At 44.8% G+C, this 27,065-nt stretch overlaps 2 protein-coding genes across 2 annotated transcripts; one reads left to right on the forward strand and one right to left on the reverse strand.

Annotated features, from left to right (window-relative positions):
• Nucleotides 1-601: 601 nt before the first annotated feature.
• VPS52 (VPS52 subunit of GARP complex) lies at nt 602-22,188 on the reverse strand. Its single transcript, XM_081247307.1, has 20 exons — nt 21,865-22,188; nt 20,949-21,033; nt 20,739-20,791; nt 20,483-20,558; nt 20,225-20,292; nt 19,781-19,956; nt 19,247-19,397; nt 18,853-18,953; nt 18,609-18,741; nt 18,405-18,462; nt 17,916-18,049; nt 17,316-17,471; nt 16,739-16,857; nt 16,338-16,461; nt 15,951-16,046; nt 15,733-15,840; nt 15,442-15,507; nt 1,865-1,976; nt 1,531-1,649; nt 602-1,319 (listed from the first exon to the last, which is right to left on the reverse strand). The coding sequence occupies exons 1-20, from the start codon at nt 21,952-21,954 to the stop codon at nt 1,173-1,175; spliced, it is 2,172 nt and encodes a 723-aa protein (XP_081103433.1). The 5' UTR covers nt 21,955-22,188; the 3' UTR covers nt 602-1,172.
• Nucleotides 22,189-22,280: 92 nt separating this feature from the next.
• RPS18 (ribosomal protein S18) lies at nt 22,281-26,881 on the forward strand. The gene is made up of 6 exons (XM_081247309.1): nt 22,281-22,374; nt 22,843-22,941; nt 26,155-26,241; nt 26,326-26,427; nt 26,535-26,626; nt 26,754-26,881. Exons 1-6 carry the CDS (start codon nt 22,372-22,374, stop codon nt 26,827-26,829), a joined length of 459 nt encoding a protein of 152 aa, XP_081103435.1. The 5' UTR covers nt 22,281-22,371; the 3' UTR covers nt 26,830-26,881.
• Nucleotides 26,882-27,065: the final 184 nt, after the last annotated feature.

Consider the following 27,065-nt stretch of genomic DNA (forward strand, 5'->3'; position numbering starts at 1 on the left):
CCTTCCCCCTTAGGACTTAAGGCGCCCCCATGTCTCCCCAGTCTAGAGTCTGAGTTCAAACGAGCTGTACAGGCAGCGGCAGCAGGCAGGCGCCGAGTCGTAGAAATGGATGAGATGGTCACATTGCAAACCTGGCCTACTAATGCCCCAGTGGTGTGGCTACCGCAGCCCTCTAGCAAGTGGCTGTGACAACCACACCAGAGGAGCTAGGGAGCTGACGCTGAAGGAGAGGAGGCAATCCCAGGGTCAGCCTGAGGAGGCAGGAGGCAAAGAGAGCTGGTGTCGGTGTCAGGGAGCCAAGGCACACGTTGGACAGTGCCCAAGGTGGCACAGCCCTTGATGCATCTGCCATCTTAACCAGGGCCATTTCCTCCACCAGGCTGGTTACTCATGACACAGTCTCCACCCTAAAAGCACTACAGCCACTCTTTTGGCCTGAGGTAGCTAGAGGTGAGAGGTAACCGTGTGCCCCTATTTTCTGGACACCCACCAGAAGGGATGTAGGCCCAGGAGGTAGTCAGAGAGCAAAGGTGACCCTGGAGCAGAGATGGGGCTACTTGAAGGCCCCAGGAGGAAGGAGAAAAGAAATGGGAAAACAGTGTTATGTCATGTTAAATATTTATTGTTTTCTGCAGACTGACCTTGGTGTAACTCTCAAGCCAGGAGGGGACTGGTTAGTGTTAAAGTTGCTGAGATCTTAAGTCAAAAAGCTACAGAAAAGAACTCACTTTGAGGGAAAAGAAAAAAAAATCAACCATTATGAGGCAGTCTCCCCTTGCCACACCAATTCGAAAAGTCGAGGCTTCACACCTCATAACATGGTGACAAGAGCTCAGTGAACCAGAAGGTTTTACTGGAAGAAGAAAAAAAGCCCTGGGGGTGGGGCAGTGGAGGGAAAGAGAGGAATGACAAAACTGGAAAAATAATAAAGGTCATTTTGGAAGCCCAGGAGGAAGTGGTCCTGGGAAACCTGAAGACATGGGAGATTCTGAAAGCGAAAGGGATTCAGCTTATCCTGATGAGGCAGGGTCCTGGGAATGAAGGAAGGGTGAGGCATGTCAAGGACCTGGGAGGCAAGGGAAGAACTGGAAGGGGGCCCCCAGCTGAAGAAGGGTATGGGATGGGGCACAGAAGTCCATGGAGAGGGCTGGCGGCTCCCAGGGTCCGGCGCATCAGAAGTTGGGCTTGTGCTTCTTGAGCTCCACCATGAGGTGGTGGATGTTGATGAGCTCGGCCCGGGCAGGCAGGGCTCGGAGCTGCGGCTGAGACAGCACCCGGTGGAAGCGATGATAGAGCTGGATCAGTTGGGTCAGCGCTCCCTGCTCAGAGAAAGTCACAGAGGGATGAGAGGTGGGGTGGTGCTAAGGACGATGATTAGGAGTCAGGTTAGGGCTCATCCAGAAGTTTGGGCACAGCTGGTAGTTGAAGATCAAGGGTCACTTGTATGAATCTGAGCCCAGAGAAAAGAGGGGGGAAAATCAGTGATGGGGTGGGGTGGGGTGGGAGTGGGGACTGGGAACTGCAGGTCACCTGGATGATACTGGTTCCATTTTTGAAGTTGGTGAAACTCCGCATTACATCCTGACTCAGAGACTCCACCGACGATTTCCAGGAACTACCAAAGCCACGGATTAGCTGAGTAACACGGGCTGAGAGTAGGAGGAAAGAGATCATGGCTAAGTGATATTTGATCCCTCTAAGTCCTCCCCAAGGCATAGCCATCCTCACCATGCAAGCCCGCTTTCCTAGTGTTCTCCCAACACACTCTCCTGCTCGACACCCTCCCCATGTAATCTGCATCCTTGAATTTTTCTTTTCCGTTCACCTTTCCACTGACCCCATCACAACCACCCCATCCTCAGACCTTCTTCCCCTCGAAGTCGTTCAGCTTGTCCACGCTCAATCAAAGCCTCAGCTTCCTTCACAAATGCCACCAGACCCCCAAAGGGGGGAGACAGCAATTCTTCAATGAATTCCTGTAGAAACATACACACATACAGAGTTGAGTTTACTGGTGTCGGCAGATTTTCCCCAATTCTGGCATCATGCCCAACTTGGTCCTTAGAAAACTCCCATAACAGAACAGCTAAACTCTGCAAAGGTCATATACTTTAAGACACTGCCAGTCTCACAAGAAAGGAGAAATCTCCAAGGATTACCCTCCTCAAAAAAATTTTTTTAAATTACATTTGAAAAAAATTGAGCTGGGAGCAGAGGGCTGGAACCAGAGAAGTGGACAACTGGGAGAGGCAGGGCTACCAGAAGGCAAGTGGCCATGGCAACTCTGCTATCGGGAAGCTAAGCCTGATGCTAGCCTTGAGTGGGGATGCTGAGCCTGGTCTCTCACATGAGCCTCAAAGAGGTGCCAATGTAGACCCAGGTGGACAGCATCTTTCAGCTATTGCAAAAGGAGAGGCAAATCTTCTCTGAAATCCCCTCGATCCCAATTTAGGCCCCTATGACTGCTTAAGACCAAGAAAAGGACTCAAAGATCACCAGTCACAGAAGAAAGCAAGCTACCACGAGAGTCAGCACAGACAATAAGCAATGGACTTAGACCTCCAAAGACTGCCAATGTTAGAACTGTCAGATACAGAGCAGCTGTACATTCTGTAAAAACTGTTCAAAGAAGTTAAAGGTACAGACACAAACATGACCAATTAACAAGATTAGGAATGGAAAGACTTGAAGCAAAATGGAATTTTAAAGAAATGATTTAAAAATTTTTTTAGAGTCAACTGGCTAAATCACAGATTAGAAATATCTGGAAGCATGATAGAGCAAATTGGAATTTATAATTAAAGAACTGACTCAGAATGCAGCACAGACAGATAAGGAGATGGAAATTTTTGAGACACTGATAAGTATAGAAATCTAATGGTCTAGGCAGTGATCATTGATGCTACTGGCAAAAAGAGAGCCAAGAAGACATTATGTGCCCCTGATAGAAGTACACACCACTACCTCTCAAATAGCCTTGTAAAAAACATCTAATTGGAACCTGATCAAGCCTTTCCATCGAATTACACATTTATGGGAAAAGAGGAACAGTTTAGGCATGCCACAGAATGCAGTCAGCAAAATCCAGACTGTACATCATTCTACATGACAAATGACTCAATTTCTTCCACAAATAAATTGCAGAGTGGGGCAGGGGGGTAAGATGGAAGGGAAATCTATAGATTAAAAAGAGACATGTGAAAAAAAAAAGAGAGACATGTATGGATGCATATGGATCCTGACTTGAACCACTTTTATGAGATAACTGGGGATACCTGAATACTGGCTATTTTGAGAGTGGTTTTTTTCTTTTTTTGGCCGCACCACACGGCTGATCTCAGTTCCTCGACCAGGGATTGACCCTGGGCCACTGTAGTGAAAGCGCCAAATCCTAACCACTAGACCGCCAGGGAACTCCCTGAAGTGATCATTTTTTTTAAGTGTGATAAAGTATTGTGGTTTTTAAAACACATCCTGATATAGATGAAGTGATAGGGATGTACAGAATTTAATTCAGGGACTTCCCTGGTAGCACAGTGGTTAAGAATCTGCCTGCCAATGCAGGGGACATGGGTTCGATCCCTGGTCTGGGAAGATTCCACATGCCGTGAAGCAACTAAGCGCGTGCGCCACAACTACTGAGCCTGAGCGCCACAACTACTGAAGCCCGTGCGCCTAGAGCCCATGCTCAGCAACGAGAAGCCATCACAATGAGAAGCCCACGCACCACAATGAAAAGTACCCCCGCTCGCCACAATTAGAGAAAGCCCACGCACAGCAACGAAGACCCAATGCAGACCAAAAAAAAAAAAAACTTTTAAAATTCAAAATCACTGTGGGTGGGGGGGACGGGTGGGAGGAGGATGAACAGTGAGTGTTGATACAGATGAAACAAAACTGTCTGTGAGTTGTTATTGGTTGAAGATCTGTGATGGCCCCTGGGAGTTCACCATGCTATCCTCTACATAGCATGTACATTTGAAATTTCCCAAAACACAGAGTTAAAATGAAAAAGCAAACAAACAAGTAAAAAACAATGGAAGGGAGGAATTAAAATACGAAAAGGAAAAAGAAAAAACACAAAAATAAAACACCCAACCCAAACAGTAAAATCTGGTAAGGTGAAAATGAAACTCTTATTCCATTTAAAAATAAACTACTTCCACTTAAAAATAAAATCTTTTGTGGAATCTAATATGGCACAAATGAACCTGTCTACAAAACAGAAATAGAGTAGAAGCAAGAAGAACTATAATCCTGCAGCAGGAGGAACAAAGACCACATTCACAGAAAGATAGACAAGATGAAAAGGCACAGGGCTATGTACCAGATGAAGCAACAAGATAAAACCCCAGAAAAACAACTAAATGAAATGGAGATAGGATACCTTCCAGAAAAAGAATTCAGAATAATGACAGTGAAGATGATCCAGGACCTCGGAAAAGAATGGAGGCAAAGATCGAGAAGATGCAAGAAATGTTTAACAAAGACATAGAAGAATTAAAGAACAAACAAACAGAGATGAAAAATACAATAACTGAAACGAAAAATACACTAGAAGGAATCAATACCAGAATAACTGAGGCAGAAGAACGGGTAAGTGACCTGGAAGACAGAAAGGTGGAATTCACTGCTGTGGAACAGAATAAAGAAAAAAGAATGAAAAGAAATGAAGACAGCCTAAGAGACCTCTGGGACAACATTAAACGCAACAACATTCACATTACAGGGGTCCCAGAAAGAGAAGAGAGACAGACAGGACCAGAGAAAATATTTGAAGAGATTATAATCAAAAAGTTCCCTAACATGGCAAAGGAAATAGCCACCCAAGTCCAGGAAGTGCAGAGAGTCCCATACAGGATAAACCCAAGGAGAAACATGCCAATACACATAGTAATCAAATTGGTAAAAATTAAAGACAAAGAAAAATTATTGAAAGCAGCAAGGGAAAAATGACAAATAACATATAATGGAACTCCCATAAGGTTAACAGCTGATTTCTCAGCAGAAACTCTACAAGCCAGAAGGGAGTGGCATGACATACTTAAAGTGATGAAAGGGAAGAACCTACAAGCAAGATTACTCCACCCAGCAAGGATTTCATTCAGATTCGATGGAGAAATCAAAAGTTTTACAGACAAGCAAAAGCTAAGAGAATTCAGCACCACCAAACCAGCTCTACAACAAATGCTACAGGAACTTCTCTAAATGGGAAACACAAAAAAAAGAAAAGGACCTACAAAAACAAACCCAAAACAATTAAGAAAATGGTCATAGGAACATACATATCGATAATTACCTTAAACATGAATGGATTAAATGCTCCAACCAAAAGATATAGGCTTGCTGAATGGATACAAAAACAAGATCCATATATATATATATATATATATATATCCATATATATATATCCATATATATATCCATATATATCTCATATATATGAGATCCACTTCAGACCTAGGGAAACATACAGACCGAAAGTGAGGGGATGGAAAAAGATATTCCATGCCAATGGAAATCAAAAGAAAGCTGGAGTAGCAATACTCATATCAGATAAAATAGACTTTAAATTAAAGATTGTTACAAGAGACAAGGAAGGACACTACATAATGATCAAGGGATCAATCCAAGAAGAAGATGTAACAATTATAAATATATATGCACACAACATAGGAGCACCTCAATACATAAGGCAACTAACTGCTAACAGCTATAAAAAAGGAAATCGACAGTAACACAACAATAGTGGGGGACTTTAACACCTCACTTACACCAATGGACAGATCATCCAAACAGAAAATTAATAAGGAAACACAAGCTTTAAATGACACAACAGACCAGATAGATTTAATTGATATTTATAGGACATTCCATCCAAAAACAGTGGATTACATTTTCTTTTCAAGTGCGCACAGAACATTCTCCAGGATAGATCACATCTTGGGTCACAAATCAAGCCTCAGTAAATTTAAGAAAATTGAAATCATATCAAGCATCTTTTCTGACCACAACGCTGAGATTAGAAATCAATTACAGGGGAAAAAAACGTAAAAAACACAAACACATGGAGGCTAAACAATACGTTACAAAATAACCAAGAGATCATTGAAGAAATCAAAGAGGAAATCAAAAAATACCTAGAGACAAATGACAATGAAAACACGATGATCCAAAACCTATGGGATGCAGCAAAAGCAGTTCTAAGAGGGAAGTTTATAGCAATACAATCCTACCTCAAGAAACAACAAACATCTCAAGTAAACAATCTAACCTTACACCTAAAGGAACTAGAGAAAGAAGAACAAACAAAACCCAAAGATAGTAGAAGGAAAGAAATCATAAAGATCAGAGCAGAAATAAATGAAATAGAAACAAAGAAAATAATAGCAAAGATCAATAAAACTAAAAGCTGGTTCTTTGAGAAGATAAACAAAATTGATAAACCATTAGCCAGACTCATCAAAAAAATGAGGGAGAGGACTCAAATCAATAAAATTAGAAATGAAAAAGGAGAAGTTACAACAGACACCACAGAAATACAAAGCATCCTAAGAGACTACTACAAGCATCTCTATGCCAGTAAAATGGACAACGTGGAAGAAATGGACAAATTCTTAGAAAGGTATAACCTTCAACAACTGAACCAGGAAGAAATAGAAAATATGAACAGACCAATCACAAGTAATGACATTGAAACTGTGATTAAAAACCTTCCAACAAACAAAAGTCCAGGACCAGGTGCCTTCACAGGTGAATTCTATCAAACATTTAGAGAAGAGCTAACACCCATCCTTCTCAAACTCTTCCAAAAAATTGCAGAGGAAGGAAAACTCCCAAACTCATTCTATGAGGCCACCATCACCCTGATACCAAAACCAGACAAAGATACTACAAAAAAAGAAAATTACAGACCAATATCACTCATGAATATAGATGCAAAAACCCTCAACAAAATACTAGCAAACAGAATCCAACAACACATTAAAAGGATCATACACCATGATCAAATGGGATTTATCCCAGGGATGCAAGGATTCTTCAATATACGCAAATCAATCAATGTGATATACCATATTAAAAAACTGAAGAAAAACCATATGATCATCTCAATAGATGCAGAAAAAGCTTTTGCCAAAATTCAACACCAATTTATGATAAAAACTCTCCAGAAAGTGGGCATAGAGGGAACCTACCTCAACATAATAAAGGCCATTTATGACAAACCCACAGCAAACATCATTCTCAATGGTGAAAAACTGAAAGCATTTCCTCTAAGATCAGGAACAAGACAAGGATGTCCACTCTCACCACTATTATTCAACATAGTTTTGGAAGTCCTAGCCACGGTAATCAGAGAAGAAAAAGAAATAAAAGGAATACAAACTGGAAAAGAAGAAGTAAAACTGTCACTGTTTGCAGATGCCATGATACTATACATAGAGAATCCTAAAGATGCCACCAGAAAACTACTAGAGCTAATCAATGAATTTGGTAAAGTTGCAGGAGGCAAAATTAATGCACAGAAATTTTTTGCATTCCTGTACACTAATGATGAAAAATCTGAAAGAGAAATTAAGGAAACACTCCCATTTACCACTGTAACAAAAAGAATAAAATATCTAGGAATAGGGCTTCCCTGGTGGCGCAGTGGTTGAGAGTCCGCCTGCCGATGCAGGGGACACGGGTCCAGGAAGATCCCATATGCCCCGGAGCGGCTGGGCCCGTGAGCCATGGCCGCTGAGCCTGCGTGTCCGGAGCCTGTGCTCCGCAACGGGAGAGGCCACAACAGTGAGAGGCCCACGTACCCACCCCCCCCAAAAAAAAACCTAGGAATAAACCTACCTAGGGAGACAAAAGACCTGTATGCAGAAAACTAAAAGACACTGATGAAAGAAATTAAAGACGATACAAACAGATGGAGAGATATACCATGTTCTTGGATTGGAAGAATCAATATTGTGAAAATGTCTATACTACCCAAAGCAATCTACAGATTCAATGCAATCCCTATCAAATTACCAATGGCATTTTTTACAGAACTAGAACAAAAAAATCTTAAAATTTGTTTGGGGACACAAAAGACCCCGAATAGCCAAAGCAGTCTTGAGGGAAAAAAACAGAGCTGGAGGAATCAGACTGCCTGACTTCAGACTATACGACAAAGCTACAGTAATCAAGACAATATGGTACTGGCACAAAAACAGAAATATAGATCAATGGAACAGGATAGAAAGCCCAGAGATAAACCCACATACCTATGGTCAACTAATCTATGACAAAGGAGGCAAGGATATACAGTGGAGAAAAGACAGCCGCTTCAATAAGTGTTGTTGGGAAAACTGGACAGCTACATGTAAAAGAATGAAAGTAGAACACTCCCTAACACCATACACAAAAATAAACTAAAAATGGATCAAAGACCTAAATGTAAGGCCAGACATTATAAAACTCTTAGAGGAAAACATAGGCAGAACACTCTATGACATGAATCACAGCAAGATCCTTTTTGACCCACCTCCTGGAGAAATGGAAATAAAACCAAGAATAAACAAATGGGACCTAATGAAACTTAAAAGCTTTTGCACAGCAAAGGAAACCATAAACAAGACAAAAAGACAACCCTCAGAATGCGAGAAAATATTTGCAAATGAAGCAACTGACAAATTAATCTCCAAAATTTACAAGCAGCTCATGCAGCTCAATATCAAAAAAACAAACAACCCAATCCAAAAATGGGCAGAAGACCTAAACAGACATTTCTCCAAAGAAGATATACAGATTACCAACAAACACATGAAAGAATGCTCAACATCATTAATCATTAGAGAAATGAAAATCAAAATCAAAACAATGAGATATCATCTCACACCAGTCAGAATGGCCATCATCAAACAGTCTACAAACAATAAATGCTGGAGAGGGTGTGGAGCAAAGCAAACCCTCTTGCACTGTTGGTGGGAATGTAAATTGATACAGCCACTATGGAGAAAACAGTATGGAGGTTCCTTAAAAAACTAAAAATAGAACTACCATATGACCCAGCAATCCCACTATTGGGCATATACCCTGAGCAAACCATAATTCAAAAAGAATCATACCACAATGTTCATTGCAGCTCTATTTACAATAGCCAGGATATGGAAGCAACCTAAGTGTCCATCAACAGATGAATGGATAAAGAAGCTGTGGCACATATATACAATGGAATATTACTCAGCCATAAAAAGAAACGAAATTGAGTTATTTGTAGTGAGGTGGATGGACCTAGAGTCTGTTATACAGAGTGAAGTCAGAAAGAGAAAAACAAATACCGTACGCTAACACATATATATGGAATCTAAAAAAAAAAAAATGGTCACGAAGAACCTAGGGGCAGGACGGGAATAAAGACACAGACCTACTAGAGAATGGACTTGAGGACACAGGGAGGGGGAAGGGTAAGCTGGGACAAAGTGAGAGAGTGACATGGACATATATACACTACCAAATGTAAAACTGATAGCTAGTGGGAAGCAGCCGCATAGCACAGGAAGATCAGCTCAGTGCTTTGTGACCACCTAGAGGGGTGGGTTAGGGAGGATGGGAGGGAGGGAGATGCAAGAGGGAAGAGATATGGGGATATATGTATATGTATAGCTGATTCACTTTGTTATAAAGCAGAAACTAACACACCATTGTAAAGCAATTATACTCCAATAAAGATGTTAAAAAAAAAACTGCAGTGAAAAACTGATAAACTTATGAATTTCAAAACATCTCTCAACTACTGATAAGTAGACAAAAAAAAATCAGTAAAGATATAGGTGATGTGAAAAGCAGAATTAAAGAGCTTGATTTCCACATCTGACAATCAAAGAATACACAATCTTCTTAAACATACATGGGGGACTTCCCTGGTGGTCCAGTGGCTAAGACTCTGCACTCCCAATGCACGGGCCCTGGGTTCGATCCCTGGTCAGGGAACTAGATCCCACATGCTGCAACTAAGAACCGGTGCAGCCAAATAAACAAATTTTTAAAAATTTAAAAATTAAAAAAAAAATGGAACATTTACAAAAGTTGATCGTGTCCTAGGCCAAAGCAAATATAAACAAATTTCAAAAAGTTTTTAAATTTCAAATTTTCAGTACCAAAAGGCCACATTCTCCATCCACAATGCAATTAAGTTAGACATTCATAACAAAAAGATAAATTAAAAAGCTACTTTTGGAAATTTTAAAACACTCCTCTAAAAAATCTCATGGATTGAAGAAGAAATGATTGAAATATAAAAATTCTTAGAACTGAATAATAAAAATGCTACATATTCAAACCTACAGAACTCAATAAAAGGAGTACTTAGTGGGAATTTCATAGTTGTTTTTTTTTTAAATGGCAGTGCCACAATTTTTTTAAAATTAATTAATTTATTTATTTATTTTTGGCTGCGTTGGGTCTTCATTGCTGTGCGCGGGCTTTCTCTAGTTGCGGCGAGTGGGGGCTGCTCTTCGTTGCGGTGCGCGGGCTTCTAATTGCGGTGGCTTCTCTTGTTGCGGGGCACAGGCTCTAGGACACACACGGGCTTCAGGAGTTGTGGCGAGGGGGCTTAGCTGCTCCGCGGCATGTGGGATCTTCCCGGACCAGGGCTCGAACCCATGTTCCCTGCGTTGGCAGGCGGACTCTTAACCACTGCGCCACCAGGGAAGCCCAGGAATTTCATAGTTTTAAATCTTCCTGGATGTTTGTGCTGGCAAGTTCTAAGATACTTCCAAGGAAGAGATCATTTCAATCTCAAACTCTTTCAGAATAAAAAGAATGAAGAAATACTTCCTTCCCACCTTCTTCTACAAATCCAGTATGACTTTGGTACCAACACCACACAAGTACAGTATAAGAAAAGAATATCACAGGCCAATCTCACTTCTGCACAGTGAAGCAAAAATTCCACATGAATTAGACCAAATCCAGAATGGTTTAACATTCTAAAATCTACAAATGTAATATACCACACAGTAGATTTTTTTAAATTGAAGTATAGTTGATTTACAACATTGTGATACTTTCAGGTGTATAGCAAAGTGATTCAGATATAGATATATATACAGATAGATATATACATTCTTTTTCAGATTCTTGTCCATTATAGGTTATTACAAGATATTGAATATAGTTCCCTGTTCTATACAGTAGGCCCTTGCTGTTTATTTTATATATAGTTGTGTGTATCTTAATTCCAAAATCCTAATTTATCCCACCCATGATATAATAGATTTTTTAAAACTTAAATAAACGATTATCTCAATATATGCAGAAAAAGCACACATTCTTGATTAAAAATTCAATACCCATTCATGATTTTTTAAAAACTAATAACTTTTGGCATACTAGAGATTGAAAGGAATTTTCTTCACCTGATAAAGGATATCTATAAAAAACCTACAACAACAGTACTCTTAATGCGGAAATGATGAAAGCACTCTTTTTAAAATTAGGAAGAGATAAGCGTTCTCACTATCACCACTTCTATTCAACCGTTCAGCTTTGTACTGGAGGTACTAGCCAGTGCAGTAAGAGAATAAAGACATAGAGAAATTAAATACATAGGGATCAGAAAAGAAAAAATAAAACTGTCACAACTCAGAGATGATGAATGCCTACAAAGAAACACACACACACCTCCAAAAATATTATTATAAATAAATTAGGGGACTTCCCTGCTGGCGAGGTGGTTAAGAATCCGCCTGCCAATGTAGGGGACACGGGTCCGATCCCTCGTCCAGTAAGATCCCACATGCCGCAGAGCAACTAAGCCCATGAGCTGCAACTATGGAGCCCGAGTGCCTCAACTACTGAAGTCCGCGCGACTAGAGACCGTGCTCCACAACAAGGGAAGCCACCGCAGTGAGAAGCCCGCGCACCGCAACAAAGAGTAGCCCCTGCTCGCCGCAACCAGAGAAAGACCGCAAAAGCCTCCACGCAGCGATGAAGACCCGGCACAGCCAAATATAAATAAATAAGTTTAAAAAAGTAAAAATAAAGTTAAAATGATACTTAAAAAAAAGAAAGAATTTAGGAAAGTGGCTGGCTATATAATCCATGTACAAAAATCAACAGCATTTCTACACACCACTTCAAACAAGTAAATTTCTTTTTTAAAAGACAATATTTAAGGAACAACAGTTTATTTAAAGGACAAATCCTAAAAGAATAAAGTCCAAACAGTTAGAGAGAAAAAAAATGTAGTTATTATTTCTAGTAATTCCTAGTATTATTCTTAGTAATTATCCCTAAATAAATGTAGATTTATTTCTAGTAGGAAAAACTATGATAAAAACTCTTAGCGCAAGAGTGATTAAAAGGAATTTTCTTAACCTGATAAAGGGCATCTACAAAAAAACCTACATCTACGTTACTCTTAATGAGAAAATGATAAAAGCATTTCTTTTAAACTCAGGAACAGGATATTATTCAACTATTAAACTGTCATAGAGGTCCTGGCCAGAAGAGTAAAAGATCAAAGACGTAAGAAATTAAAGGTAAAGAATTGGGAAGGATTTATGTATTCCTAGTAGGACTAAAGCTACATATTACACCTACCTAGGAGCAATTCTAACAAAAGATTTGCAATATCTTTGGGCTGAAAATTATAAAAGGTTATCAAAAGACATTAAAGAATATATTTTAAAATGTAGAGAGTGGGCTTCCCTGGTGGCGCAGTGGTTGAGAGTCCGCCTGCCGATGCAGGGGACACGGGCTCGTGCCCCGATCCGGGAAGATCCCACATGCCGCGGAGCGGCTGGGCCCGTGAGCCATGGCCGCTGAGCCTGCGCGTCCGGAGCCTGTGCTCCGCAACGGGAGAGGCCACAAGAGTGAGAGGCCAGCGTACCGCAAAAAAAAAAAAAAAAAAAAAAAAAAAAATGTAGAGAGGGGCCATGTTCCTGGATGGGAAGTTTCAATATCAAAAAGTATCAATTCTTGTAAACTGATCAATGCAACTACATTCAAAATCATTAATGAGCTTTTTTGAAAACTTATAAGCTGATCATAAAATTTACATGAAAAATCAAAAGGCCAATAATACTCAAGATAATGATGAAAAAGAAGGTAGGAGAGGGAATTCCCTGGCAGTCCAGTGGTTACGACTCGGCACTTCCATTGCAGGGACATGGGTTCAATCCCTGGTTGCGGAACTAAGATCCCACAAGCTGCATGGTGCCACCAGAAACAAAACAAAACAAACAAAAAAGAAGGTAGGAGAATTTGTCCTAAAAGCATAATAATTAAAACTGTTTTGCAGGGTAGACAAATTGATCAATGGAATAGACTAGAGGCAAGAGGCACATGTTTGTGGAGTTTTCCTGTGTGACAGAGACAGGACTACAGATCAAATGGGGAAAGAAAGGGACTTCCTATAAATGGTTCTAGGCCAATCATTTTCCAAATAGAAAATAATTAGTTTCCTACCTCACATCATACACAAAAATCAATTCTAGATAAATTTAGGGCTTAAAAGTAAAAAGCAAAATTCTACAATATTAAGAAGAAAATGCAGTATAATATTTTTCTGACTTTGGGGTAATTAGGGATTCCTTAAACAAGACACAAAAATAAGGATTATTAAATTCATCAAGTTACAATTAGAAATTTCTGTTCATCATAAGACAACATAGAAAAAGTAAAAAGGGGAATTCCCTGGCAGTCCAGAGGTTAGGACTCCGCACTTTCACTGCCGAGGGCCTGGGTCTGATCCCTGGTCAGGGAACTAAGATCCCACAAGCCTCGCAGAGCAGGCAAAAAAATTTCTTTAAATAAAATTAAATTAAAAAAAAAAGTTAAAAGATAAAACACCTCCTGAAAGGTATCTGCAACCTATACAATCAACAAAAGATTAGTAGGTAAATGTATTAAAAACTCTTATAAATCAATAAGAAAAACACAAACAGCCCAAGTTTTAAAAGGTCAAATGCTATAACAGACATTTTACAGAAAAGAAAAATTTGTATGGTTACTTAACATTTGAAATGATGCTCAATCTCATTAGTAATCAGGAAAATGCAAATCAAGCTCCCAGTGAGACACCTACCAGAAAGGCAAAGATAGTCTGATCTATTGTATGTTGGAGAAAATATGACTCATTGAAAATTCTTATACATTTCAGGTAAGGAATAAACTGGTCCCATCACTTAGGAAAGCAATTTGGCATTGTCTCATAAAGTTGAATACTAGCATTCTCTAGATGCAGCAAGGCTACTCCTACTTCCAAGAGAGATTCTTTTTTTTTTTTTTTTTTCCTTTTTGTGATACGCGGACCTCTCACTGTTGTGGCCTTTCCCGTTGCGGAGCACAGGCTCTGGACGCACAGGCTCAGCAGCCATGGCTCACGGGCCCAGCCGCTCCGCGGCATGTGGGATCTTCCCGGACTGGGGCACGAACCCGTGTCCCCTGCATCGGCAGGCAGACTCTCAACCACTGCGCCACCAGGGAAGCCCCAAGAGAGATTCTTGATAAAACTTTTGATATATCTATGTGTGCTAAAAGACATAATTGTTCATAAAACAATGCTCACAGGAGCAAGAAACTGGAAATAATCCAAATGTCCTCTGTTATATTCACACAATGTAACATTATATTGCAGTGAAAAAGAATGAGCTACAGCCATATGTCATAACAGGACGATACTAGAAAAATTACGCATGAAATAATCCTGTGATTCTCGCTTTTATGGCACTCAAACCCAAAACCAAATAGTTACTGTTTTGGCATGCCTATAGCTCTATTTTTTTTTTGGCCACACCATGCGGTATGTGGAATCTTAGTTCCCCAACCAGGGATCAAACTCGTGCCCCCTGCAGTGGAAGCGCAGAGTCCTAACCACTGGACCACCAGGGAAGTCCCTATGGCTGTATTTTTAAAAGCCAGGTCATGATAAAGACAACATTTAGGTCAAGAGGTGCTTCTATGTGAGACGCAGGGTGATGGGGTGGGGTTTATTGCCAAGGTGTGTGGTAGGTTCATGGATGTCTATATCATTAAAAAAATACAAAAGAAGGGCTTCCCTGGTAGCGCAGTGGTTGAGAGCCCGCCTGCCGACGCAAGGGACACGGGTTTGTGACCCGAACCGGGAAGATCCCACATGCCGCGGAGCGGCTGCGCCCGTGAGCCATGGCCGCTGAGCCTGCGCGTCCAGAGCCTGTGCTCCGCAATGGGAGAGGCCACAACAGTGAGAGGCCCACGTACGGCAAAAAAACAAAAAAATACAAAAGAAAATAAAATAGACCAATAATGACAGCATGCTGTGAACCAAGAGTTATAACAATTCCAATTCTGTGTATCTGGAGTCTGCTAACGGCCTCTACACACACACACACACACACACTCTCTCTCTCTCTCTCTCTCTCTCTCTCTCTCTGAACTAAACAGCACATGGGACTACCCCTTTCCTCTTCCCCACACCCCTACCTGTGTCCGAGCATTGAGCAGCTGTTGGAAACTTTCAACCTCCTTGCTGTCATCCGCAGCCCGCTCCTAAGGGAAGACGGAGGGAAATCTCAAGTTTGGGGAGAAGCTGCCCTTCACGTCAGAATACCCCTTCTCCCCACATTTACTGTACGTAGCCAGACGCTGTGCCAGTCTGCAAGAATAAAACACCAAACAGAGCCAGCATAATCTTTGCCCTCATGGAGGTAATGGAGCAGTGGGGGGAACCCGAATTCTCTGGGGAGGGAGACAAGGAGAAAGGGCTTCAGGTACCATCAGCACCCCCAGCATCATGTCGTAGTTGTTGATCAGAAACACAAGCTGCTCCTTCCTTGAGGAGAACTCGGCTGCCACTCGGAGGACAAAATTCTCCACCTCCACCTGAAAAAATGAGAGGAGGAGGTGACAGGAGCAGGCAAGGGCCCCCACCTCACACTCCAGCCCCCTGCAGCAGCCCTGTGGCTCGGAAACCTCTCCCAGCCGCCCCTCACCTGTAGTTGGCCTAGCAGCTGCATCGTCCGTTCATTGGGAATCGTCTGATTGATGCTGACAAGAGCCGAGGAGAACTCTGCATAGCGGCGTGTGATCTGGGAGAAAGAAGGTAGGAAGAAAAATCAAGCCAACCCCCTGGCCCAACCCATGAAACCCCCAACTCCCTTGAAGCTGGCCAGCCGGTCTCCGGGTGACTCCCACCTCCAATCCCTCCCACCACATTGCCCAAACCCACCCTGAGTCTGACCACACTCCCAGACTGCCCCTCACACAGCGTGGCTAGCTGTCCAGCCAGGCCTATGGACACAACCGTGAACCTGGGTGACCCCTGCAGCGAGGCTTCAAGCCCTGCGTTTCAACAGCCCATTACCCCTGCCCGCCCTCACATAGTGAGGCCGAGTGTCCAGCCCCCCGAGGCGCTGAGGGTCAGTGCTGCGGACACTCTGGACGTTCATCTCCAGGATCAGTTCAAACCGTGGCCACAGCAAGGCAAGCACTTGTTCCCAGTACCTGTGGGCTTGATCAGAATCAGAGATCCAGCAAGGAATGCCAGGGGTGGGGGCCAGGGGGAGGGTGTGTGTGCGGGAACCCTGATCGACGGGTGATAGCTGGTGGAGGCTGGAGTGGGTGTGAAAGGTGAGTCTGGAAGCAGCAGTACTGCCTCTAGACAGACAAATGGGAACAGGGTCAATGGTTCAGGTCAGGAGGAGCCCACGGGTCAGGGCAGGCTGGTGCAAGACCAAAGATTTCAAGGCCAGTGGGACATCAAGGACCAGAACTCAGCGACCTGTCCAGGGCAGGAACATCCCTCTTGGCTGCAATGTTGCGGAATCGGAGGACAATATGGATACAGAGAAAAACAGCAATGGCATCGTAGCAGTCAGTGAGGTAAGACTCCAGGTGTTTCTGTGATTTAGGAACAGGCAGGGGATTGGAAGAGAGTATCTGTTACTTTGCTTTTCCCAGTGGCCATGGACAGATGCCTGTGCTCCCCTGGGGACGTGGCACTGGGGAGGGGATCTAAATGGGAAATGCTCCCTCCTTCCCTGCCCACTGGCCACTTGGGTGGTCCTGCAGCCTTGCTCCGCAGATCTAAGATCACAAGCCCATCATAGCAGAATTCAGGGCTGAGCACCAAGGTTTAGGGGCCCCTGAGTTTTCAGGTGCTGTCACCTGTGTGTCCCCAGGAGCCTCCGGGACCCCAAGCTTTGATGGTTTCATGGGGAATCACACAGCGAGGACGTGGCTCATGCATTTTAAAACGAAGGGATCCTGGTTTCAGTAACCCCAGGGCTGTGACCTCACTGTGGTGCTGATGAGAACTAGGGACAGAGGTCTAAGAGCCCGGGAGCAAGGGAGCCCACCTGGGTCATGCTGAGCGTGCGGCCCATGACTGCGTGGAAGAGGTCGTGTGCAGCCGAGCCAGACACCACAAAGAATTCACAGATGAAAATGTATTCACGGCAAGAGTTGTCGAGGAGGGCATAGTGCTGGCTGCGGAAGAGGGCCTCGAAAGGATACTAGGATGGAAGGGGTAAGAAAAAAGAGATGGGATGGACCCCAGTACCAGCAGTCCATGGACACAGCTGGGAAATCAGCAAACCTGGGTAACGGGAACTCAGGAGACCCTCCCCATCTACCCCTAGTCCAGGCTGCGAAAGAGCATCCTGAACGGGTACTGAAGAGGTAGGGGGAGGGGGGGCATGAGAAGAGGCCGCCCCCACCTGCTGTTGCTGCTCCCATATCCTCCTCCACACCTGCCTCATGACGTATCACCCACCTCTCCCCTCTGTACACCCTAAGTCAATGGTCCCAACCCTCTTATCACAGAACACTGGGGTGACTGGAGAAGGGGACTCCCACGGGGGCCTGCAGTGGGGGAAGCTTTGCCCTGAGGTCTGTACTCGGAGTTCTCCTGCCCCCCCACCCCCACCCCATCGGCTAAGGCTTGCTCCTCCTCCTACCCTCTGTTCTCCCCGCTGGGCGGTGTGGGGCACAAGGATGGGGGCTTCCAGTTCAGTGGGGGAGATGACGGAGCCCCGGGTCCCCAGGGTGAAGATGGTGTTCCTGCTGCGGAGGGATGGCTTTGAGAAGAATCGTGGAGAGTCAGAGTCAAGGAAAACAGTCACATCACAACTGTGATGGAAGGTCAAAGACTCAGGACCTCCAGGGGCCCCCAGCAGCCAGGCACAGCCCCAGGGTCCCTCTTTCCCAGTTCTGGGGCCCCACATCGGTGAATGGGCCCTAAGGAGCCTCTGCACCCTGACATCATATGCAAAACTCTGTGTCAAGATGATTTGTGCATTTTTCTGGGAAGGGAGGACACAGCCTTGATCACATTCTCAAAGGTTCTGGTCCCACAGAAAAAGGTAAGCAGCAGTGCCTTGGAGGCTGGAGCCAGAAGCCCCCTCACTCTCCAGACCAAGCATGAGGGCCCCTCAGCTCCAGGATATCTTTCTTGGCTGTATCTTCCACGCCCATTAGATCATCCTTCTCAGCGACTTCCTCATACTAGAGAAAAGAGCAGAGAGGACTGGGAACCATTGCTTCCCAAAGTGCAACAAAAAAATGTCTTTTTATACTGTCCCCCATTGCCCCGTAGCTGCCCCTCCCCCCAGCCCAGGGGCCCAGGACTGCCTCTCCCTCCATGGCCTCACCTGCACCTTCATGAGCCGCCCCAGGTAAGAGCGGTAGTAGGACAGGTAGATCTTGCTCAGTGTCTCCACGTACTCGTCCCTGATCTCCTTTGCGGTGGCCCGTTCGTTGCCCAGCAGGAACTGATAGAAAAACCTGGAGGGGCCAGGGACCAGTCAGTCTCCCTGACGGCCCAAGATGCCCAGCATCATGCTGGGCTGCTCAAGAGCTCCGAGGCCACCCCCAGCCCTTCCTTTGGGCGACAACCTGTACTTCAGCAGGGCCGTCTGGGGGATCTGATAATTGGTCATTGGTTTTCTGAAGGAATAGATCTTCTGAAGGATGAACTCTCGGATCTTCGTCACCGCCTAGACATGGGGGACCAAACACAGGGCATGAAGCTGCAACCTCCTCACTGTTTGGGAATTACTGAGGGAAGGAACAAATGTTGGATATGGGAGGAGGAAGAGTAGAGAATACCTCTTTGATATTTCTTAAGACTTTCAGGGGAATCGAGAGATGTGAGAATGAGCTCTGCCAGGTAAAGGCAAGGTGAAGTTCTTGGGCACAGGCTACAGTGAGCTTTGCCAGGGCAATTCAGGGTGGGCTTCTCAGGGAGGCAGGTTTGAGTAGTCTCTAGGGTATCCACCCCCCTCCCCACCTTGATCCGGAGCCGGTCGAGCACGCCTCGGACGTCTGCACAGGCTGCTGTGCCCCTAGCCTCCTGCTCTCGGACTGCAGCTGCCTTGGCATCCAGCTCCTGCAGCTGCTCCAGGAACCGGGGCTCTGTGACAGGTGCCTCCAGAATTGCCCTTGGGAGCAAGGAGGGGTGGGATGGGTGAAGAGGGAGACCCAGACACCCCTAGACTCTAAACCATACCCCTGGCATCCAGCCTCTGTCTCTTCTCCCTTCTTACACTGCATCATAGAGTCAGGACACACGTACAAAGTTTTCTGTTCCTAGACACACACACCTCCACCACCCACGTAAGCCTTGGACCCCCTTCTCTATGCCCGACCCTGGATGATTCCTAATCTTTGATGCCTAAAGCCTGCATCAAGGTTAGGAAGAGCTGTCAACCCACTCATCAGTTTCTGGAAGTGACGTGATGGAGACCCATGTGGTAAGTAGGGTAGGTCGCTCCAGCCCATCTACTTGGTACAGACATCATGCCCCTTCCAACTGATGACTCACGTGACCAGAGCAGAGGGCACCACCAGACCATCGACAAGCTCCCCGAGTTTCCCCCGGACAGCCTGGCGGTTTCGAAGCCGAATGTTCATGGCTCCTGACTGTTCCTGCAGTGTCCGGATCTCAGAGCTGATGGAGCTGAGATCACTCTGAAAAGCTCCCAACATCTGCTCCATGCGCTGGGGGAAGGTGGAAGTGTTACTGAATGGCCATAGGGTTGGTAGGGGACGAGTGGGCCACCCAAGTTTCTTGGTAAAATCTCCGGCATCTATCAGTCTGAGGGTACTGAAAGGTCACTGGCAAATAACATTAGTCATAGCGGCAACAACAAAAAAGGCTGCTGAGGTCATCCTGAAAGTGACTCTAACTGTCCCCGCCTGAGGCTGATGACGTAAAGAAAGGCCCCAGAGACCATGATCTGGGCTCAGGATGATGAGGGTTACTAACCTCAAGGACAGCATCACAGGCTGTGATCTGGTTGTGCAGAGATGCTATGTTCTCACTCTCTTGGATATCTGACTCACAAAAAGTCAAGGGGCCTCACTGTGGAGATGGAGATCCTGAGACCCGCAGGACCCCTCCAATTTCTCCCTGAGGTGACATAAACCTCAGAGAGAAGATGGCAGCCCCAGCTGGGCTGTCAGCACCATGCCCCCCAAAATGCCCATTTTAATAACACCACCCTTTTTCTCTGCTGGAGGATACAATCCCGAATGGATTTCTGCTCAATCTGCTGTAGCTCCAGCTCAACCTGCTTTGAATAGTGACGGAGATCCACACCCTGGGAGGACAGAAACGTGACAGGTCAGGAGGGAGTCAGTGAAGGGATGCTGGAACAGAGTCACTGAAGGACTAAAGAGTAAGACACCAAGGTGGTATTAGAAGAGCAAGAGATTGTTTTCTTCTTTTCTCTGAGGGGAGGGTAAGTGGAGGGACAGATTAGTAGAGTGGAAAACCTCACCGTTTTAAGAGCTTCCTTTACTAACTCATCCTCCAGATTCGCCTGAATGTGAACTGCAAATAGAAGTTCATCATAAGGGTCCATCCAGCTCCTCCACAGCTCCATCCCCACACTGAACATCCACACACTAACCCCTGCCCTAGTACTTCCAGCCCCCATGCTTCTCAGGTTATAGGAACTGCATCCCCCCGCCCCCGTGCCATCACTTACCATCCACTTCATCCAGGATGAATTCATCAGAGGTGATGTCCAACTCTCCAAGCTGCAATGGCTCCTGAAGACCCGGACCACCCTCCTGGAGAGGGACAGGTTAATGGGAAAGCAAGGGGGAGAACAAAATACAATGGGATAATCACCAACCCTTCAAGTGGGGGAGAAGGACTTTTACTGGTGAGCCATAGGTAAATACTGAGTCCAAAAATTCCAAAAGTCTCATATTGTCTCAGTCTTACTGATTGGGGCTGATGGGTAGGGAATATGACCAGCAGACAGGCAACCCAGAAAGGGCGGAGGTGACCAAATGAGGAAAATTAGGAGATGCAGAGGACAGAGCAGAACCTGCAGTTGAATTTAGGATCTCTAGACTCCTGCTATCTCAGGTGTTCCATCACCATCCCTCTGGGGAGCCCCAGCCTTTCTAGAAATGTCAGCTAACCTACAGTGTTTACCTGCATGCCAGGTGCCATCTTATTTGTATTCATTTGCCTAATCCTAACCGACAACCTATACAGTAGGTCTTATTTTCTTCATCTCATAGGTGTGGAAAGTGATGGCACAGAGGGACTAGTTAACTTGCCCAAAGACACACAGAGTGTAAGTGGCAGAGATGGAATCAGAACCCAAGCAATCTAACTCCAGAGGCCATGTTCCTAGCTGTTACTCTACACTGCTTCTCTATTCTGCTCAAACATCTGGAGATTAACTGAAATTGTGGCCCCAGAACCTGAGTCTCGGCCATTCTGGTCCCCGCTCAGGTCCGATTCCAGGAAGGTGTATGGAGAGCCAAACCGGGTAGCATCACCGGTAGCAGCCGAGCTCCCAACCTTGTGCCTACACCCAGCCCAGGCCTTTCTGACGTGAGGAGATCGGACGAGACTCTGGAGGAGAAACAACCCTGCGTTCTCACCAGCGGCCCCTCCTCCTCCTCCATATCTGAGGCTCCGGCCCGCAACACCAGCTCCCGGGCGGCTGCAGCCATGGTCGCAGCGGCTGCCATTCCGCGCAGCCTCACTTCCGGCAGCTGTCAGGCGAGTCTGTTCCCCGGAGTGGAACTACAAGTCCTGGAGTGTCTTGCACGGCGCGAAATCGCTCCCAGATATTTGAGTTAAATTGTTTGCCTCCAGCCTTTCCCTTTCAGCTCTAACCGCTTCACCCAAGTGCAAATGGCAATCGGAAGTCTTAAGCACGATCTCAATCCGGAACCTTCGTTGCTCTCACATCCAAGAACTTGACGAACTTGTAAAGAAAAACCGCACCGGAAGTCTTGGCTCCCAACTCAGACTCTTGCACAGTTTCCGGAAGCTCCTCATCAAGAGCGCTCCGCCCCTTCCGACGGGTAGTGATATAGTGCTGGTACGTCACTTCCGTTCTCTCTTCCACTGGAGGCCTACACGCCGCGGCTGGGGCCGCCGCCATGGTAAGACTGGAATCGGTTCGGGGATCTGGCGACATCGGAACCGGGGCAAGGAAGGTCTGCTGTCAGGGGGCCGAAAATGTCCTACCCTGGGGGCCTGCAACTTTCTGTGTGGAGCCTTGGATCGCACCCCTGGAAAAGGACGACTAAAGACATCCAGTTCTGGGGAGTGGGGCCGGAGGAAGTCATTCCCCGGGCGCTGGAAAGGCTTGGATGTGAGTGGGGACCTCGGCCTCCGCCACTCAAGAGTGTACTTTGGGAACAGGCAGGAGACGTGCTTCCTCCCGGAGGTTGCATCTTTCCAAGCCTGAACACTTGATGCTCCTGCTGTCTGCAGGACTGAGGATTTGTTGTGTCGTGAAAACCTGACGGAGGCTTCTTGCTCTCTGTGTGACAAGCTTAACGCTCGTGTTTGAGGTTACGGTTTAATGGTAGTTCACGGTGTCTAATTTCTCCCCGAATCTCTGTCAGTCTCTAGTAATCCCCGAGAAGTTCCAGCACATTTTGCGAGTACTCAACACCAACATCGATGGGCGGCGGAAAATTGCCTTTGCCATCACTGCAATTAAGGTAAAGTAGGGTAAGGACTACTTGGGTTTAAGTGAAACTTGGGTGGTTAACAATTGAGCTGTCGTTAAGGCAAGGTGGAGGAAGTCCCAACCAGATCACCACGTTTGCTGGGTAAAAAAAGAATAGTTAAGAGCGCAACTAGTCCCCTTAACCATATTTGCCCTAAAAGGTAAGTGATAAAAGCCAAAGAACAGTCTCAGGTCAAGCCAGTGTATTTCACCTAGGGGATGGGGAATGGGTTTGGTTGTCTACCTGAATACACTAAAAACTTCCTGGCCCATCAGCCATCAATCAGCTTGTAAGGTCCGTGCTACATTTGGTTTCTGCCCCTCTCCCCCAGTGCATCATAACAGCAACTCTTCCTGGGAAATGTGTATATCCTAGGAATTGGATAATTGTACATTTCGAAGGGTGAGTAGAAATGCCAAGAGATCCTAAGTTGGGAGATGGGAGGTGTCACTATGTCATGACAGGACACCATTATCACTATTTTATAGATAGGTTGTTAATTTAAAACAGTATATCATAAACTTTTCTTTATAAGATCCATCGCATTTACTTTTTCATTCTGTAATTCAAGGAGCACAGCTTTCATACTTAAAAGGTACATATGAAGACTGCTTCCTTCTGTGAAACTAGTAAGGCAGTGTGAAATAACAGTACAGGCTTACCTCATTCTATCGTGCTTAGCAATAATGTGTTTTTTGTGGCAACCCTGTCTCAAGGAAGTCAGTTTTCAATAGCATTTGCTCACTTGGTGTCTCTGTCACATTTTGGTAATTCTTGCAATATTTCAAACGTTTTCATTGCTGTATTTGTTAATGGTGATCTGTGATCGGTGGTCTTTGGTGTTAAGGTATGTATGGGTTTTTTTGAGACATAAGGCTATTGCTCCCTTAATAGGTTACATAACTTTTACATGTGTTGGGAAACCAAAATATATTGTGTAGCTCCTTTTATTGCAATATTCACTGTTCGGCATGGTCTGGAACTGAGCCCACTGTATCTGTGAGGTTGCCTGTTCCCTTTTTAAAGGCTGTAGATGAGATAGTGAAAATAAAAGAAAATAAAAGATGAGCATGGTTAGTAGTTTAACTTCTGTTAAACCCTTCCTTTGCCTCTTTGAAATTAATTAGTTTGTTATTTGTTACCTTAAGTATGTGTCAACCTTTGTAGTCAGCTTAAAACAGTTTAACCAAAGCAGTTTCCGATACTTAATGAGTATTTTGATAAATCTTTTTATTAACTTGATGCCCTACTTATCACTGGGAAAGATTAGATATAGACAGGTACTAGGGCCGTTGCTAATTGTGTGGAAAGTCAGCCTTTGCTGGCTCTTCCTCTGGTGAGACAACTAAAGCTTGCAGGTGGTCTTTGGGGGGGGGCAGTTTTTAGCTATTACATATAGTGCTGTTACAAATGTTCTAGTACATGTACATATACATTCTTAAAGAACATCCATCTACATTTCTGGTAGGTATATAGGACATGTATATGTTTAGCTTTAGTAATACTGCTAAACAGTTTTCCAAAGTGGTCGTATCAATTTACACTTTCTACCAGAAATGAATGGGAGCCCTGTTGCTCCACCACCTTTGCAGGTGGTCTTTTGTTAATGATCTGGAATGTAGGGTGGGGTAATACTTAGAAATTGGAAGAAAGTTGCCGGGGGAGGTTGAGTATAAGGAGGGGTTCCTCAAAAAAATGTAGTTAGAGGAGCAAGGTTAATTGGCCAGAGAAAGGTGAAGTATTGAAGTTGGCACAAGCAGAAGAGGGTATTTGCTGAGAGGTAATACACACCTGCAAGGTTATTCTGTGCCATGATCCCTTTGTTGTTTTGTTTCCATTTGTACACTTTTGCTATGAGTATTCCTTAAGGCTGGTTGTTCTGCTCTTTCTCTAAATCAGGATGATAACTGTTGTCTGTGGATTGTTTGGAAACGTGGAGGGGGTTGGAATTGGTCACAATGACTGGGTTTCAGAGACTAGTATGAAGTTAGTATCAACTCTTCTGTTAGATGGTCCAGGCCGTTGAGCTACAAAGATGAGAAAGTGATGATTTCCTGTAGTGTACTCTTCTGGATGGAGAGAATAAGGGTGGTCTGCTTGGGGCAGAGTAAAGGGGATCTGGGGGTCTAACTTAGGAGGTTGGCAAGCCAGTATCTAAACAGGGCTTTCAAAAACCTTAGCTTGACAGCGACTTTTTTAAAAACTTGTTTATGGAAAGTTTTAAACACTTAAAAGTAGAAGGAAAAGAATTAAAGTTTGAGAGAGACATAAGATCCTAGTCTCTTCCAAATCAATCTGGTAATTTGACTTCCTGGTCACTTTCTTACAGAGAGGAAATATCATCTATTTCAGTTTCTTGGGGCCCTTGTAACACAGACTTGTTGGCTTCAAACAACAGAAACTTAATCTCTCAGTTCTGGATGCCAGACATCCTTGGTTTCTTTGTGTTACAGCTGCATCACTCTAGTGTCTCGCCTCTTATCACATGCTTGCTTCCCTGTGTCTGTGTCCTCTCCTTTGATAAGAACGCCAGTCATTGGATTTAATCCAGTATGACCTCATTTTAACAAACTATATTTCAAAATAAAGTAACATTTTGAGGTTCCGGATGGACATACATTTGGTGGGACACTAGTCAACCCAGCACACAGTCCTTCACTATCCAAGTCTATTTGGCTTTGAATTCAGGTGGCAAGGAGTACCAGTGGTGGTGGTGATACAATGTCACTGGTGTAAGTGTCCGTTTAGTTTGATCGTGCAGTGACCTGCCCAAAGGATCATGGCCCGTGGCCCTTAGACATTAGCAACTGACATTCCTACCCCTTAATCAACCCTATTCAAAATACTCTAATCTTGCTGCCACATCAGCTCTGAGGGACATCAGCTTCATCCTCCACGATGCAGAAATGAGGAGGTGCCATTCTTGGGTGCTGCTGTGTTGTCTTAACAGCAGCATTTACAACTACGTCCGTATGCTGGGCAATGTGGGGAAAAATCTGCTTTCAAGGGGTGTATGCCCCAAGTCCTCTGGTCCAGCCCTGCCTCTGAACAAAACTTTTTCTCTTTTAATGATTAGGCTTTGTATCTGGAAAAGTATAAGACACTAGTTTATTTTAGGACCTACCTTTCTGTGCTTTTTGAATCATGAGTCTATAAAGGAAACCAAAAAAATCAGACTCATCCGACTCTGAAACCTTTCCTCAGGGTGTGGGGCGAAGATATGCTCATGTGGTGTTGAGGAAAGCAGACATCGACCTCACCAAGAGGGCAGGAGAGCTCACTGAGGATGAGGTGAGGACAAGGGGGGCTGGGGGTTGGGCCTATGGGGAGGGGGCGGGGAGACCATCTGGACCTGACCCTTGTCCTGCCTGCCAGGTGGAACGTGTGATCACCATTATGCAGAATCCACGCCAATACAAGATCCCAGACTGGTTCTTAAACAGACAGAAGGATGTGAAGGATGGAAAATACAGCCAGGTGTGTATTAAGATGGGAGAGATTAGAGAAAAGCAGGATGTCCGTTTAGAATTGGTCATAGGCCAGGGGGTAGAACAAGCATACCTCACCCTCTCCTCTGTATCCAGGTCCTGGCCAACGGTCTGGACAACAAGCTCCGTGAAGACCTGGAGCGACTGAAGAAGATTAGGGCCCACCGAGGGCTACGCCACTTCTGGGGGTGAGTGGGGCGGGGGTTCATCTCTGCCTGTCCCTAGACTCCCAGGGAATTTTCATGCTCTGTCTTTTTCCAGACGTTTGTTTTGTATGGTGTAAGACCTGTAACCCTTCTCTTTTCTCACCTGCAGACTTCGTGTACGAGGCCAGCACACCAAGACCACAGGCCGCCGTGGCCGCACCGTGGGTGTGTCCAAGAAGAAATAAATTTGTGGGCGTTGTCTGTTAATAAATAGTTTATACAGTTGTGGCTTTCTTCTTTATGGTTCTTTGCATTTTTCTGGAGACACTAATAGGGAACATGTTCTCACACTGGGCCCTGTTGGTCATTTTCCCTCCTGCTTGATTTCCCCACTCAGCTGCCCAGACAGTGTCCTTGGTCTTGGTTAAAGCTGTGCTGTTGCCACTCCCCACTGCGGGAAGCAACATTTTACTTAGTGGTG

The sequence above is a fragment of the Mesoplodon bidens genome, assembly GCF_964165515.1.
Source record: "Mesoplodon bidens genome assembly, chromosome: 10".
Taxonomy (NCBI): domain Eukaryota; kingdom Metazoa; phylum Chordata; class Mammalia; order Artiodactyla; family Ziphiidae; genus Mesoplodon; species Mesoplodon bidens.

Excerpts from the sequence above, each read along its gene's own strand:
- RPS18 (XM_081247309.1), top strand. Across the intron at positions 22,942-26,154 it reads TTGCCATCACTGCAATTAAG|GGTGTGGGGCGAAGATATGC; the intron begins GTAAAGTAGGGT and ends ACCTTTCCTCAG. Across the intron at positions 26,428-26,534 it reads AGGATGGAAAATACAGCCAG|GTCCTGGCCAACGGTCTGGA; the intron begins GTGTGTATTAAG and ends CTCTGTATCCAG.
- VPS52 (XM_081247307.1), bottom strand. The coding sequence starts at position 21,954 with ATGGCAGCCGCTGCGACCATGGCTGCAGCCGCCCGGGAGCTGGTGTTG. Across the intron at positions 19,398-19,780 it reads GTGCCCTCTGCTCTGGTCAC|GGCAATTCTGGAGGCACCTG; the intron begins GTGAGTCATCAG and ends CTTGCTCCCAAG. Across the intron at positions 16,858-17,315 it reads GCACGCTCAGCATGACCCAG|AAACACCTGGAGTCTTACCT; the intron begins GTGGGCTCCCTT and ends CCTAAATCACAG.